General features: G+C 43.9%; 1 protein-coding gene across 4 annotated transcripts in view; it reads left to right on the top strand.

Annotated features, from left to right (window-relative positions):
- Positions 1 to 17,722, top strand: part of MICU1 (mitochondrial calcium uptake 1) — a 291,530-nt gene that overhangs the window by 160,581 nt on the left and 113,227 nt on the right. For all 4 annotated transcript variants that reach the window (XM_040435039.1, XM_040435038.1, XM_040435037.1 and 1 more), the window contains one exon: positions 12,882 to 13,079. In XM_040435039.1, the coding sequence (XP_040290973.1) occupies positions 12,882 to 13,079 (198 nt within the window). The remainder of the gene's footprint in view (positions 1 to 12,881; positions 13,080 to 17,722) is intronic.

Raw genomic sequence — 17,722 nt, 5'->3', positions numbered from 1 at the left:
CTGGGAATCATCGGCGGTTACCATAAATACGAATATCGCAGCTACATCTGTATCCAGAGCCATGTGTTTATGGCTGGATCATTTAGAGAATCATCTTAAGATGAAGACGTCCAGGGAAGAAATTTTAGAATCTTTGCCTTTATTGAAGATGGCGGCTTCCTTTATGGCAGATGCCTCTGCAGAGTCCATACGGTTTGCAGCGAGAAATGATTCTCTGACGAACACGGCAAGACGAGCCCTCTGGCTCAAATCATGGACGGGGGACATTGCTTCCAAGAACCAACTGTGTGCAATTCCTTTTACTGGTGCTTATCTTTTTGGACAGGTCCTGGACCCAGAGGAAAAAGTTAAAAAGACACAGCCCTTTTGTAAACCCTCAAAACAGTTCTCAGGCTCAATGCAGAGGGGTAAGGGAAAGACGGGGAGATGGAGCTACCCGAAAAGAGGAAGAGGCTTCCTCTTCAACCCAAACACCAACACAAACAATGACATCAGGCCGGTCGGGGGCAGACTCCGATTATTCTGGGAAACCTGAACTTGGGTCACTCAGAATCAGTGGCTCCTCAATACCATCCGGGAAGGAGTAAAAATAGAATTTCGCAGTCCCCCCCTCCGCAGAGATTCCAGATTACAGAGGTTCAATCAACAGGTCAATAAAGCTAGGCGCAATAGTAGAGGTCCCGCACGATCAGAAATGCTTGGGCCACTACTCAAGGTTGTTCCTGATGAAAAAAAACGGACGGAAACTTCAGGACAATTATCAACTTGAAAACCCTAAACAGATCGATAGTATACCACAAATTCAAGATGGAATCCTTAAAATCATCAGTTCCACTAATATCAGTGGGGGATCTCTTACATGGACTTAAGAGATGCCTATTATCACATCCCAATACATCCACAATACCAACAGTATCTCAGGTTTGCAATCAACCCATCGGGACGATTCTTAACTACCAGTTCCAGTGTCTACCCTTCGGAATATCCTCGGCACCTCGCATTTTCACGAAGATAATCACGGAAGTGGTGGCACATCTGAGACAACAGATAAAAATTATACCATACTTGGACGATTTCCTTCTTTTTTTTTTTTTTTTCAAAGACAATTTTTATTTTCATTGAAAGGATATAACATAAAATACAAAAATACAGAGATCAAAGCAAAACATGCCTGTTACATATCATTTTTCATAAAGCATACATTAATGCCTGGTTAGGCAGCAAAGATACGTAACAAATTGACCCAAAGAGACAAGTACCTCCTAAGGTGTTTCCCCCACCCCTCCAACCAAAAACCTAAATCCCCTCCCCCCCATCCTCCCAACCCCAAATCAAAACCAATTAACTTTCTTTTCTTTTTGTCCTGCCAGAACAATTGCCAAGCCTCTTGACAGACAAGGGCCAAAGATATCATGTCGACATAGGGGCAAATTCTCAAACGATCAAAATATAAATATCATTGTGCCAAGCGACCTAGCGTCCCTTTCAATTGCTCCTCTAGATACCACTTTGTTAATGCAAAAGGTTTCATAATACTATCAATCTCGGTATCAGTGAAGAACTGGATTAGGAAACCTCTCCATTTCTTAAGAAACTTCCCTCCCTTCCCTTCCTTATGTCTTATTACATCTCCTCGCTCCAGAGCTAACAGTTCTTTAAGACCAGCTAGAATGTCATCCCTAGAAGGGACCAGAGGCTGAAGCCAGCGTTGCAAAATGCTCCTCTTGGCTACCATGCAAAGTGCATGGAAGAGGGTAGGCAGTCTACGCTCCACAGGGACCCCATCCTTTAGTTCCTCCCAATAATGAAACAAAAAGATCATCGGGCTTAACGGGACCTTCAGGTTCCAACTATCCTTTGAGATCTGGGCTACCTGGGACCACAGGCTTTGAATTTGAGGGCAGGACCATAAACCATGATATAGATCAGTGTGCATCACCTTACACTTTGGACAACTAGTGATCCTGTCCAGTCTGTTAGGCGCCGTCGGTAGATTGAAAGCATATATGGCATTGTGCATTATCCTGAACTGTGTGTCCCTCCAAGTTTCATTTATGACCGAGTTCCTCAACGCCCACCATCCTTTTAAGATCTTGTCTCCTGCCTCACCATCCTTTAAGATACGCGCCCATGGGCGAAAAGCCAGTTGTGGCAGACCGTCTCCCATTATCTCTCGAAGTTGGGAATATAAAAGAGAAATGGATTGTGGGCCAGTGCCCTTCAGTACTATCGTGATTTCCTTCTTATTGCGGACACAAATCGGAGTCTAGAGGATCATATCCAACAAACCCTCGCCCTTTTCAAGGATTTGGGCTGGATCATAAACTGGCGAAACCCGGGTCGGGTGGATCTGTGATGAAAAAGACTTGTTTTTATGACTGAGATTTTAGACCTTTTTGTAAGTAGAATAAAACCTGCTGATTGCGATAAATACCTGGTGGAACTTCACTATTTGTACTAATACTTCCCTCTAGGGTGCAGGTGTACGTGAGTGCACCTAGCCTCTGGTAACCGTTTGTGTGGCTACAAAGTAAAACAGCCTGAGCATTGGAGAAAAAAGAGGGTCTGGGATTGGAACTTTTGCACTCAGAAAGGCAGTGCGATCAACAAACTTGTGGACATTTTAACTGTGAAGCGACCTATACTCGCGTCGCTTGGTGGATCTGAGCGCCGATAAGTACACCAAAAATTGGAAATTGTTTTTATATTGTTTATTTGGATCATAAACTGTGCAAAATCGGACCTAGAACCAAGCACCAGGAAATAATTCCTGGGAGTCCTCTTAGACTCGTCCAGAGACGAAACAGGAAAGGATAAGAGAGGATAAAAACCTTTCAAAAGAAAAGGAAACATACACTAAGAGAAGCTATGCAGATTCTAGGCCTAATGGCGTCTTGTATCTCAGTCATACCTTGGGCACAGTACCATTCCAGGGTCCTGCAGAGCTCAGTCCTGTCAGCAGTCCTGAACTCAAAGATAATTCTATCAAAAGTTTTAAATTCTCTATCCTGGTGGACCAACCAAGAGAACCTGAGGAAAGGAGTCGCCTGGAATTTGTTACCGTCCATAGTGATCACCACGGACGCAAGCCAGAGTGGTTGGGGAGCCCATCTAAGAGATCACTACTTTCAGGGGAGATGCTCAAGTTTGGACAGTCGCAGGTCCTCCAACTTCAGGGAACTGAAGGCAGTATGGGAGACACTGAAAAAGGAAGAGCATATACTCCTCAACCACCATATCAGGGTTCTATCAGACAACCTAAAACATCAAGTGGGAACCAGAAACCCTCCTCTACAAAGTAGACAACTCCACTGCAGACTTCCTGAGCAGATACAGTCTCAACTCAGGCGAATGGACTCTTAACAAAGAAGTTTTTTTGCGGATCTGCCGCCAATGGGGGTGCCCACAAATAGACCTATTTGCGTCAAGAGAAAACACCCAATTGAACTGCTTATACTCTCTGAATCCGAGAGACAACCCGTCAAGAGTGGACGCCTTGGCCCAGGATTGGGACATGGAACTGGGGTACGCATGAACCTCAATTACCTCTGATCCCATCAGTATTAAAAAAGCTGAGAACGAGCACAATGACCCTAATTCTCATAGCTCCAGCCTGGCCAAAGAGAGCCTGGTTTTCTCTGCTGAAGGAAATGGCTATAAGAGATCCAATAACCCTTCCGGAAAGGAAGGACCTTCTCCTGCAGGGACCCCTAGAACATCCGAACCTTGGAAAGTTGAAGTTAACAGCTTGGATCCTGAAAGGCAGACCCTAAGGAGAAAGGGTCTGTCAGATAAGGTAATATCAACCTTACAACAAAGCCGCAAGCCTATAACCTCGGCCATATACATGAAAATATGGAAAAGGTTTACTTCATGGCTGTCACACTCGCATCCAGGGGTCTCATACCCGTCTATAGGCTGTATTCTGGATTTCTTACAGATGGGGTTCGATTTGGGTCTAAAACCCAGTACCCTTAGGCCTAGTTCACATGTCCGTGTTTGGTCAGTGATTTCCATCAGTGATTGTGAGCCAAAAACCAGGATTGGAGCCTCCACAGAGATGAGGTGTAATGGAAAGATCTGCACCTGCTCTGTTTTTGACCTGCACCTGGTTTTGGCTCACAATCGCCGATGGAAGTCACTGATCAAACCACTGAAGTGTGAACTAGGCCTTAAAGTCCAAATTTCAGCCTTGAGTTGCTTTTTGGACACTCCCTTAGCAGACCACAGATGGGTTAAGAGATTTATAAAATCTGTATCCAGAATGAGACCCACTATCAGGCAAACAGTACCACCATGGGACCTAAATATAGTTCTAGATGGTCTATGTAATTCCCCGTTTGAACCGATTGAGCAGATATCGGATAAGATGCTTTCTCAGCACACAGAATAGGAGAAATTCAGGGAACCATATCTTAAAAATTTGGACGATCGTGTTGTAATGAAGTTGGATCCATATTTTTTACCTAAAGTAGTCTCCCCATTCCATAAAAATCAAGAAATAATTCTTCCTTCATTTTGTGCCTCCCCCAAAAATGTACAGGAGGAAAAATGTCACTGTCTGGATGTAAGAAGATCGGTTTTAGCCTACTTACAAAGAACAGCTTCTTGGAGAAGATCATCTAGCCTCTTTATTTTGTTTGGAGGAAGGAATAGAGGCAACAAGGCCTCAAAGCAGACTTTAGCTCGATGGATCAAGGACAGGCCTCAAGGACAGGCAGTCTTATGCGCTGAAAGAACTAACTTGCCCATTGTCCATAAAAGCCCATTCCACCAGGGCCATGGCATCTTCATGGGAAGAAAAAGCGGAGGCCTCGATTGAACAAATATGCAGGGCCGCAACATGGTCCAGTTTTTCTACATTAGACATTACAGACTAGATTCTCTTGCCAACCAGGACCTAGGGTTTGGTCGTAAGGTCCTCCAGGCAGTGATCCCCCCCTAAGTAGTTTAAGCTGGTAGTTCTCCAGTGGGTGTTGTCATGGAGGGACGTCCTGGAAACTAAGATTTAGTCTTACCGGTAAATGGTTTTCCAGGAGTCCGACATGACAGCACCCGTTAATACCCCCCTTTTTTTCTTAAAAATTTGGATCCGTATCTAATTGCCAATGTGATGATAACATTAAAGTTCAAATAAATGTCTTGGATCCTATCTGGTGTAGTAATTTGGAAAAACACTGGTTTGAGGGGTGGGGAGGGGCCTTTTAACCTCTCACGCTTCCTGTTGCAACAGAGACCCAATAGGACATCCTCCAGTGGGTGCTGTCATGTCGGACTCCTGGAAAACCATTTACTAAATCTTAGTTTTCATTAGGTGACTATTATATTGAGATGTCCACTAAAGGGGCCTTAGCAGTCACATGAGCTAGAACAGCACATCTCACTAGCAGTGATGTGCCATCGTAGCACATTTGACCACTGAGACCAGTAATTGGTCGAAGGAGTCAAGGGCCTAGCTAGCGGAGACCCAGAGCGGCCAGGAAAGGTTTTGTGGTGTTGGAAAAGCTGAATTGTGGACACGTTATAGGCAAGGGTTAGGCCAGCTCCTATGCTTGACAATTCCTTTAAATTTCCTGAACTGAATAAAGTTCACATTTCTAAAAGTTTAAAGTATTTCGTAAAAAAGTAGTTTAGCGCACCTTAGTGCAGTTAATTGTCATTTAATTATGTTTGTTTTCTTATTTAATTTCCTTTGTTCAATCTCCTCCTATGTCTTGTTTTACATCAACAAATTAAGAAGACGAAAAGCTTTAGTTTCCATGCAGCATGTCTCTAATTGCTAAATGATTATCTCCACGAATGTGATTAACAGAAAGTGCGTTTGATTGTAGGAATCAAATTGTAATTACTTCAGTAAACTAAAAATAGTGAGGGAGAAAGTGCACACCGAATGCTGGAAATGCCATTAGCACTGAAAGGTCCCTAATTGCTATGTAAATATCTACATGGTTCCCTATTCAGTAAATTTTCTGCATTAATGATGTGTGCAAGGACATGTAGAGTAGGAACGGTGTAGGTGCAACGTCAAGTAGGTGGAGCGGTGAGAAGGTAGATGGACAGAACTTACCATTGAAGAGGATAGAGCACTGGCATAAGAGCCAAGGCCCCTTCAAACAGCTGATCACCCAATCACAATCTGATATTGATGACCTATCCTAAGGATAAGCCATCAGTATGCTTATCCCAGAAAACTCCTTTAACCCCTTCAGGACCTCCGCCGTACATTCGCTGCAGAAGTCCGGTCTTTTAACATGGCGCCCGCTCGCACGTGCAGCGGGCGCCATAGCCGCCGGGTTTCTGCTATTTTATATAGCAGACGGCACGTGTATGCGATCAGCCATAAAGCTGATCGCATACATTTTTCCCTTTTTAGATGCCGTGGTTAAATGTGACAACGGCCTTTGAGCAGTCCAGAAGCGGAAGCCGCACGCTTCCGCTCCGGTAACAGCGTTCCTCGGCTGAGATTGAGGAACCTGTTACATTGCTGAAATAGCCCGAAGCCTCAAGCAGGCTTCGGAGTCTATTTCAGGAATATACCAATACGGGCCACTAGGTGGCAGCTTGGTATGGTTATATTGCAAATTAAGTGTTCAATGAACACAATGGGCAATCTAATGATTGCCAGTTATTGTCACCCAAGCTGACTTAAAAGACTTACAAAAAAAAGTTATAATATATAAAAAATAAAAAAATATAAAAGTTCAAATCACCCCCCCCTTTCCTTAAAATAAAAATACTTAACCAATAGAAAAATAAACATCATGGGCATCGCCGCGTGCAAAAATGCCCATATAATTAAAATATAACAAAATTAATGGCATACGGCAAATGGTGTAACGGGGAAAAAAAAAAACAACTGCCAATTCGCCATTTTTTTGTCACTTCAACTACCCAATAATTTTTTTTTTTGAAAATGTGATCAAAAAGTCGCACACACTTCAAATTGATATTACTGAAAAGTACAGATCGTCCCGCAAAAAATGAGCCCTCACACAGCCCCGTACACATAACTACAAAAAAGTTATAGGGCTCGGAATATGGTTATAAAATTTAGCTTTTTTCCTCAAAGATTATTATTTTTTCTCTGTATTAAAATGCAAGAAAAATTATAGAAGTGTGGTATCGTTGTAACTGTACTGATCTGGAGAATGAAGATTACGGTGTAAAAAATTAAAATAAAAACCTTTTATCAGAATTGTGTTTTTTCCCAATTCTACCCCATTTAGAATTTTTTTTTCCGCTTCCCACTACATGGTATGCAACCATAAATGGTACATTAGTAAGTACAACTTGTCCTGCAAAAAATTAGCCCTCATAAGGCTATGTGAATGGAAAAGTAAAAAAAAAGTTAGGACTATGGGAAGGCGGAGAGTGAAAAACTAAAACACAAAAAAAATTACAATTTACTCACTCATCAACTTATTCATTCCCTCTCTGATCACCTGCTGATGCCATTCCAACAATTAGGCCTCGTTCACATTTCCATGTCTGTTTCATCCTAAAGATGTACATAATAGATCTGTGTGTCCGTTTTTTTTGCCCTCCGTGTGTTATCTGTATTCCACGGACACTGCTCAGATGAAAAATAATTTCCAGAGCATCTGTTACCAGTGGTTAGTGAAAAACAGACCAAACTAAGATGCCATCCGTATTGTGTCAGTAGTTTTTCATGGACCCATAGACTTCAATGGGTGTGGTTGGTCTGCATCACGGACCAAATTAGTGCAACAAACCCATTAAAATCAATGCATACATGTGCTGTCCGCAGAAAATGTGGATAGCACATGTCCATAAAAAATTAAAATGTGAATGAGGCCTTACCGGGAAGCCAATCAGTGGCTGAGGTGGATCATTGTCTTGGCCAGTGATTGGCTGAACAGGCATCTCATACTATTTTCCTGTGTGTTGAGCTGGATCAAGGCAGTAGAGACCAGCAGCGACCTGGTAGTTATCGAAACAACAGTGGCGAGAGATTGGCGAGATAAATAATCTTTTGAGTTTCTAAAACCCCTTCTGCCTCATGTATCAGGGCCCCAGATGGCAACTAAAATGGTTGCCAATGTGACCAAGAATTTGCAAATGGCGGCCATTTGAAACTAGCCAGTCTCAAATGGCCTAAGAATGCCTCAAAATATCTCCTGCTGTTATTCATTTGGTGCCACTTTAGCGTGTGCTCAGCTGGCGCAGTGTAATGTACGTAATGCCTTATAGGTGATGGGGAGGGCACCTTGGGCTCACACCCTGGGTTTTCCACCACTACAGAGCAAACAGAGGGCCTCCACCACATCTGCAGTGTCGGCCTGATGCCAAACTAAGACCCAAATAGGAGTGAGCGGCTGCTGCATCTGCAATCCACTCACTCCTAACACTATGCAAAGCCTGGAGTAAACAGAGGTAGGCTGCTGGGCTATGAAACTGTAATTGCCTCAACTGTTTTAGAGGAGAGGTAACTAATGTGGCCAGTAGGTGGCAGAACAGCACAAGGATGCTGCTTCCTGCTGACACTGGAATAACACAGAAGGAGAGCCCCGCCTGATCTCCGTTCTGCTAGGAAGTAAGGGTACTTTCACACTTGCGGCAGAGGATTCCGGCAAAACGTATGCAAACTGATGGCATTTGTCAGACTTATCAGGATCCTGATCCGTCTGACAAATGCATTAAAATGCCGGATCCATCTCTCCAGTGTCATCCGGAAAAACGGATCCGGCATTTATTATTTTCACATTTTTTGCGATCTGAGCATGCGCAGACCGCGAAAACTGATCAATTTTGCCGGAACACTTGGGATCCGGCATTAATGCAATGTCGATGGTAAAAAATGCTGTGGCAAGTGTTCCGGAATTTTGGACAGCATGCTGCGGTATTATCTCCATCCTGAAAAGGCAAAAAGACTGAACTGAAGACATCTTGATGCATCCTGAATGGATTGCTCTCCATTCAGAATGCATTAGGATATAACTGATCAGTTCTTTTCCGGTATTGAGCCCCTAGGACGGAACTCAATGCCGGAAAAGAATAACGCCACTGTGAAAGTACCCTAAGAAAAGATGGAAGGTGGAGGAGGGAAGTGTGCAGTAGTCCACCAGCCCTCTCTACATCCAGAAGCAAATTCATAAGTTTCTCCTACGCGCTTCTTATCTGGTGAGTAACTGTTGGAGGGAGGTCAGTACTGTTCCTTTGAAGCTGTTTCCTGTCTGTGTTAAGTACAGGCAGCAGATTGCCCCTGTTTTATGTGCCACTTTCAGTTCCCTTGCCCCTAGTAGCCCTCACTCATGCAATTCTGACCAACCGCAGCATTTACACCAGACAATGGACTGACCGCAGCATTTACACCAGACTATGGACTGACCGCAGCATTTACACCAGACTATGGACTGACCGCAGCATTTACACCAGACTATGGACTGACCGCAGCATTTACACCAGACAATGGACTGACCGCAGCATTTACACCAGACAATGGACTGACCGCAGCATTTACACCAGACAATGGACTGACCGCAGCATTTACACCAGACAATGGACTGACCGCAGCATTTACACCAGACAATGGACTGACCGCAGCATTTACACCAGACTATGGACTGACCGCAGCATTTACACCAGACTATGGACTGACCGCAGCATTTACACCAGACTATGGACTGACCGCAGCATTTACACCAGACTATGGACTGACCGCAGCATTTACACCAGACTATGGACTGACCGCAGCATTTACACCAGACAATGGACTGACCGCAGCATTTACATCAGACTATGGACTGACCGCAGCATTTACACCAGACAATGGACTGACCGCAGCATTTACATCAGACTATGGACTGACCGCAGCATTTACACCAGACTATGGACTGACCGCAGCATTTACACCAGACTATGGACTGACCGCAGCATTTATACCAGAATATGGACTGACTGTCACTAATTACCATGGATACTGTCCCTCATCATCATGGATAGTGTTCCTAATTGGAAGAAATCTAAGGAGAGCTGAGCAGGAGCTCATTACATATGACTTTTCTCAGACAGCCGTGACCCTTTACTAGGCCTCGCCTGACATTATTATAATGCAGGTTTTTGACAACCACTTAATTTTAGGTCTTGAGTGGCAGAGCACTGAAATCCACGTGTCTGTCACTACTTTATGCTTCCCTCAGCGTGTGCAGCATACAGTCGATGATACGTTCCCTTTAAGCTCAATCCATCCTTCTGTCAATGCCTTTCAACATGCAGAAGAAAAAAAATCTGAGAATTATGCTTTACTCAATATTAATAAATATTTCTAGAGATGGAAAAACCTCATGTCAGGTTGAAATAGAAATATGTTTTTTAAACGTGTCCTCCTGAGTCTCGGTTTACTCAAAGTATATTATTGCATGGCATGAGAGGAATTCAGAGCATTACTAGGACATACTTGTGCAGTGTCAAACTATGGAACCGCCATACATTTCTAATGACAGGATATAAAACATATTAGCTTTCTGTAATTTTAATGGGACTGAGGAGGAATTTGCTGTGTGTCAGTAGCTGGATTAGGTACCATACTGTGCAGGGGTGCAAAGTAAGAATGCTTTAAAAAATAGAAGTCTTAAAGGGAACCTGTCACCGGGATTTTGTGTATAGAGCTGAGGACATGGGTTGCTAGATGGCCGCTAGCACATCCACAATACCCAGTGCCCATAGCTCTGTGGGCTTTTATTGTGTAAAAAAACCAATTTGATACATATGCAAATTAACCTGAGATGAGTCCTGTATGTGAGATGGGTCAGGGACAGGACTCATCTCAGGTTAATTTGCATATGTATCAAATTGTTTTTTTTACACAATAAAAGCACACAGAGCTTTGGGGATTGGATATTGTGGATGTGCTAGCGGCCATCTAGCAACCCATGTCCTATGCTCCATACACAAAATCCCGGTGACAGGTTCCCTTTAAAGGGGTTATCCAAACCCTATAATGCCCCCTCTAATGCCCGGGCTTCTCACACAGGTTGTACTTACCTTGCTGATGCGCGTATCAAAACATATGGCAACTGGGGTGGGGGGGCTGGGCGGACAGGAATGCACCCAATAGCAGGCCACAACTAGGACGAGCCTTCCTAGCCTCTCAGGTGATGCAAGGGCGGCATTGTGGGCTTCAGAAGCAACGTGGGTGTCGGGGAGCAAGGTAACTACAACCGGGCATTATAGGGGTTGGATAACCTCTTTAATAATTTATTTTTATAGTTTAACAAAATGAAAGTGAATGAACTAAAGAGAAATCTAAATCGAATCCATATTTTTAGTTACCACTCTTTGCCTTCAAAGCAAAATGGCAGCATTCAGTAGTGTGATGAAAATTCTTCATTATTGACTATATTTCCAAACTCCAACAGCAATGCAACGTTTCGACCCCTAACGCTGCGTTGAGAACTGCGTAACTGCGCTGAGAAATCTGACAGGCTGTTCTGGCACAGGGACAGCTTGCCGGAGCTCACCATATCTGCCGGAGCTCACCAGATAATGCCATGTTCTACAGCAGTGTTTCCCAACCAGTGTGCCTCCTACTGTTGCAAAACTACAACTCCCAGCATGCCCGCACAGCTAAAGGCTGTCCGGGCATGCTGGGAGTTGTAGTTTTGCAACAGCTGGAGGCTCACTGGTTGGGAAACACTGTTCTACAGGATCCTCATTGAATATAGTAGGATTCTTCCGGTTTCCGGCAGAAAAAAAATGTCATGCATGCCAGAAACTTGTCAGATCCCCGTCGGATTCCATTATACTCAAAGGGGATCCAATAGTTCACGGTATTATCTGGCTATACCAGATACGGTGAACCCCTGTTAGATTTCTGAATGCAGATGTGAACCTAGCGTAAAGGTCTTATTCACGTTTGGAGCTGAATTTCAGCAAATGGAGTTGGGAATGTGGTCAGAATCATTGGTGGCCGCAATGATGATAAATACAGGTCGATACTTATCCATTATGCAATACCATCTGATTAGCTCCAAGTTTATTCTGCAGCAGGACATTAGCCCCATAAATAGTCAATGTACAGCACCAAGAACAAGGAGTCCTGTTAGTAATGATATGGCCCCCACAGAGCCCTTATCTCAACATCATTGCAGCATGCAACAATGTCGTCAACAACATGGGGAGGAGCAACCGCTATGTCATTGCTCGTCCCCATGCAGGACAGCGGTGTGCCGACGGCAGATTGTGATTACACAGCATGGTGAAAGATCCGTATTGCCCGAAAAAGAGTGTTTGTTCGTTCATCGGGCAATCGGAGGCAGTATTACACTGCCAGATGATCGTGTTACTACGAATGCTCGTTAGCAATCATCGAGCAGAAAATCTGCCTGTCTAATATACCCTTTAGAGAAAGGCAGGAGGCTCCTATAATCTTCGGAAGCGGTTCTTTTATCAGGTTCAGAATCTCCGCTAGCTGTGCCTTGCCCCCACTTCATCTCAGCAGTCTTTGAGTCTCTGTTACCAATAGGGATGAGTGAATCTACTTCGGATGAAACATCCGAAGTTGATTAGCATAAAACTTCGTTAGAATACTGTACGGAGCGAGCGCTCCGAACAGTATTAGAATGTATTGGCTCCTATGAGTTATTACTACCTTGGAACCCAACCAGAGTTCGGTAAAAGGTTTTTAACAGTAGAAATTAATTTCTGAAGTTATTACCCAAAGTCTTGCAAGACTTCGCAAAGTAATAACTTCGGCTCATAGGAGCCAATACATTCTAATACTGTACGGAGTGCTCGCTCTGTACAGTATTCTAACGAAGTTTTATGCTAATTGATATGCTAATTTAATACATTTCTTGTCTTTAACATGTAAGACTAGCGTTCAGTTAATTCTTTGTGACATTGTTTTTATTTGTGTTCAGGTGCAAAGTATCATTCGATCCCAGACGAGCATGGGGATGCGTCATCGAGATCGATCCACTACTGGGAACACACTGAAAATGGGGTTCAACTCGGCTCTTACCACTTATTTCTTTGGAGCTGATTTGAAAGGGAAACTAACAATTAAGAACTTTCTAGAGTTTCAGAGGAAGCTGCAGCATGATGTACTTAAACTAGAGGTAAGTCAAGTTTCTTTTGAATTATGTAAACGCATGCACGTGGACTTCCATTCTGCGGCGCTGTACACAGGGGCTGGCTTTCTAATTTCTCAGTGTCAAGTACTAGCAGAATTTAATGTCGGCATACTGTGGGTGTAAGGGGAGACCTGCCCCTTTGAAGAACTTTAAAACCTCATGCAGTGACGTTGCTGAAAATTTGTGCCGTTTAGAGGCAGCTGAATCTGTAGGACAGGATGCACATGTGCATAGGAAAACCTACAGGAAAATCCACCCCCTTTATTTTGGGTTTTGCAGCAGGGTGTATGTTGAGGCAGAGTCACATTAATACTGGGTTGCATCCAGGGATGGGTTTCAAATTTTTAACAACGGGTTCCCTATTCAACAGCGGACAAGCAGCATCACGACACATGTTTACATATACAGTGCCTTGCAAAAGTATTCACCCCCTTGACTTTTTTTTTGTATTTTGGTTCCTCACAACCTGGAATTAACATGGATTGTTGGAGGATTTCCATCATTTAATTTACAGAACATGCCCACAACTTTGAAGATGTTTTTTTTTTTTTTTTTTATTGTGAAGCAAACAACAAATGGGACAAAATAACAGAAAAAGTCAATGTGCATAACTATTCACCCCCCTAAAGTCAATACTCAATCAAGTAGAGCCACCTTTTTAACCACCTCCGGACCGCCTAACGCAGGATCGCGTTCCGGAGGTGGCAGCGCTGCGCACAGTCACGCATATATGCGTCATCTCGCGAGACGCGAGACTTCCTGTGAACGTGCGCACACAGGCGCGCGCGCTCACAGGAACAGAAGGTAAGAGAGTTGATCTCCAGCCTGCCAGCGGCGATCGTTCGCTGGCAGGCTGGAGATGTGTTTTTTTTAACCCCTAACAGGTATATTAGACGCTGTTTTGATAACAGCGTCTAATATACCTGCTACCTGGTCCTCTGGTGGTCCCCTTTGTTTGGATCGACCACCAGAGGACACAGGTAGCTCAGTAAAGTAGCACCAAGCACCACTACACTACACTACACCCCCCCCCCCCGTCACTTATTAACCCCTTATTAGCCCCTGATCACCCCTGATCACCCCATATAGACTCCCTGATTACCCCCCTGTCATTGATTACCCCCTGTCATTGATCAACCCCCTGTAAAGCTCCATTCAGATGTCCGCATGATTTTTACGGATGCACTGATAGATGGATCGGATCCGCAAAACGCATCCGGACGTCTGAATGAAGCCTTACAGGGGCATGATCAATGACTGTGGTGATCACCCCATATAGACTCCCTGATCACCCCCCTGTCATTGATTACCCCCCTGTCATTGATCACCCCCCTGTAAAGCTCCATTCAGATGTCCGCATGATTTTTACGGATGCACTGATAGATGGATCGGATCCGCAAAACGCATCCGGACGTCTGAATGAAGCCTTACAGGGGCGTGATCAATCGCTGTGGTGATCACCCCATATAGACTCCCTGATCACCCCCCTGTCATTGATTACCCCCCTGTCATTGATTACCCCCCTGTAAAGCTCCATTCAGACGTCCGCATGATTTTTACGGATCCACTGATAGATGGATCGGATCCGCAAAACGCATCCGGACGTCTGAATGAAGCCTTACAGGGGCATGATCAATGACTGTGGTTATCACCCCATATAGACTCCCTGATCACCCCCCTGTCATTGATTATCCCCCTGTCATTGATTACCCCCCTGTAAAGCTCCATTCAGATGTCCGCATGATTTTTACGGATGCACTGATAGATGGATCGGATCCGCAAAACGCATCCGGACGTCTGAATGAAGCCTTACACGGGCGTGATCAATCGCTGTGGTGATCACCCCATATAGACTCCCTGATCACCCCCCTGTCATTGATTACCCCCCTGTCATTGATTACCCCCCTGTAAAGCTCCATTCAGACGTCCGCATGATTTTTACGGATCCACTGATAGATGGATCGGATCCGCAAAACGCATCCGGACGTCTGAATGAAGCCTTACAGGGGCATGATCAATGACTGTGGTTATCACCCCATATAGACTCCCTGATCACCCCCCTGTCATTGATTATCCCCCTGTCGTTGATTACCCCCCTGTAAAGCTCCATTCAGATGTCCGCATGATTTTTACGGATGCACTGATAGATGGATCGGATCCGCAAAACGCATCCGGACGTCTGAATGAAGCCTTACACGGGCGTGATCAATGACTGTGGTTATCACCCCATATAGACTCCCTGATCACCCCCCTGTCATTGATCACCACCCCTGTCATTGATCACTCCCCCTGTCATTGATCACCCCCCTGTCATTGATCACCCTCTGTAAGGCTCCATTCAGACATTTTTTTGGCCCAAATTAGCGGAATTATTATTTTTTTTTCTTACAAAGTCTCATATTCCACTAACTTGTGTCAAAAAATAAAATCTCACATGAACTCACCATACCCCTCACGGAATCCAAATGCGTAAAATTTTTTAGACATTTATATTCCAGACTTCTTCTCACGCTTTAGGGCCCCTAGAATGCCAGGGCAGTATAAATACCCCACATGTGACCCCATTTCGGAAAGAAGACACCCCCAGGTATTCCGTGAGGGGCATATTGAGTCCATGAAAGATTGAAATTTTTGTCCCAAGTTAGCGGAAAGGGAGACTTTGTGAGAAAAAAATTAAAAATATCAATTTCCGCTAACTTGTGCCAAAAAAAAAAAAATTTCTATGAACTCGCCATGCCCCTCATTGAATACCTTGGGGTGTCTTCTTTCCAAAATGGGGTCACATGTGGGGTATTTATACTGCCCTGGCATTCTAGGTGCCCCAAAGCGTGAGAAGAAGTCTGGTATCCAAATGTCTAAAAATGCCCTCCTAAAAGGAATTTGGGCACCTTTGCGCATCTAGGCTGCAAAAAAGTGTCACACATCTGGTATCGCCGTACTCAGGAGAAGTTGGGGAATGTGTTTTGGGGTGTCATTTTACATATACCCATGCTGGGTGAGAAAAAAATATCTTGGTCAAATGCCAACTTTGTATAAGAAAATGGGAAAAGTTGTCTTTTGCCAAGATATTTCTCTCACCCAGCAAGGGTATATGTAAAATGACACCCCAAAACACATTCCCCACCTTCTCCTGAGTACGGAGATACCAGATGTGTGACACTTTTTTGCAGCCTAGGTGGGCAAAGGGGCCCATATTCCAAAGAGCACCTTTAGGATTTCACAGGTCATTTACCTACTTACCACATATTAGGGCCCCTGGAAAATGCCAGGGCAGTATAACTACCCCACAAGTGACCCCATTTTGGAAAGAAGACACCCCAAGGTATTCCGTGAGGGGCATGGCGAGTTCCTAGAATTTTTTATTTTTTGTCACAAGTTAGTGGAAAATGAAGATTTTTTTTTTTTTTTTTTTTTCATACAAAGTCTCATATTCCACTAACTTGTGACAAAAAATAAAAACTTCCATGAACTCACTATGCCCATCAGCGAATACCTTGGGGTCTCTTCTTTCCAAATGGGGTCACTTGTGGGGTAGTTATACTGCCCTGGCATTCTAGGGGCCCAAATGTGTGGTAAGGAGTTTGAAATCAAATTCTGTAAAAAATGACCTGTGAAATCCGAAAGGTGCTCTTTGGAATATGGGCCCCTTTGCCCACCTAGGCTGCAAAAAAGTGTCACACATCTGGTATCTCCGTACTCAGGAGAAGTTGGGGAATGTGTTTTGGGGTGTCATTTTACATATACCCATGCTGGGTGAGAGAAATATCTTGGCAAAAGACAACTTTTCCCATTTTTTTATACTATGTTGGCATTTGACCAAGATATTTATCTCACCCAGCATGGGTATATGCAAAAAGACACCCCAAAACACATTCCTCAACTTCTCCTGAATACAGAGATACCAGATGTGTGACACTTTTTTGCAGCCTAGGTGGGCAAAGGGGCCCATATTCCAAAGAGCACCTTTCGGATTTCACAGGTCATTTTTTACAGAATTTGATTTCAAACTCCTTACCACACATTTGGGCCCCTAGAATGCCAGGGCAGTATAACTACCCCACAAGTGACCCCATTTTGGAAAGAAGAGACCCCAAGGTATTCGCTGATGGGCATAGTGAGTTCATGGAAGTTTTTATTTTTTGTCACAAGTTAGTGGAATATGAGACTTTGTATGAAAAAAATAAATAAATAAAAAATCATCATTTTCCACTAACTTGTGACAAAAAATAAAAAATTCTAGGAACTTGCCATGCCCCTCACGGAATACCTTGGGGTGTCTTCTTTCCAAAATGGGGTCACTTGTGGGGTAGTTATACTGCCCTGGCATTCTAGGGGCCCAAATGTGTGGTAAGGAGTTTGAAATCAAATTCTGTAAAAAATGACCTGTGAAATCCGAAAGGTGCTCTTTGGAATATGGGCCCCTTTGCCCACCTAGGCTGCAAAAAAGTGTCACACATCTGGTATCTCTGTATTCAGGAGAAGTTGAGGAATGTGTTTTGGGGTGTCTTTTTGCATATACCCATGCTGGGTGAGATAAATATCTTGGTCAAATGCCAACATAGTATAAAAAAATGGGAAAAGTTGTCTTTTGCCAAGATATTTCTCTCACCCAGCATGGGTATATGTAA

Source organism: Bufo bufo, chromosome 6 (assembly GCF_905171765.1).
Source record: "Bufo bufo chromosome 6, aBufBuf1.1, whole genome shotgun sequence".
NCBI lineage: Eukaryota > Metazoa > Chordata > Amphibia > Anura > Bufonidae > Bufo > Bufo bufo.
The sequence above is the reverse complement of the archived record's forward strand: the minus strand, read 5'-3'. Positions and strand labels throughout refer to the sequence as shown.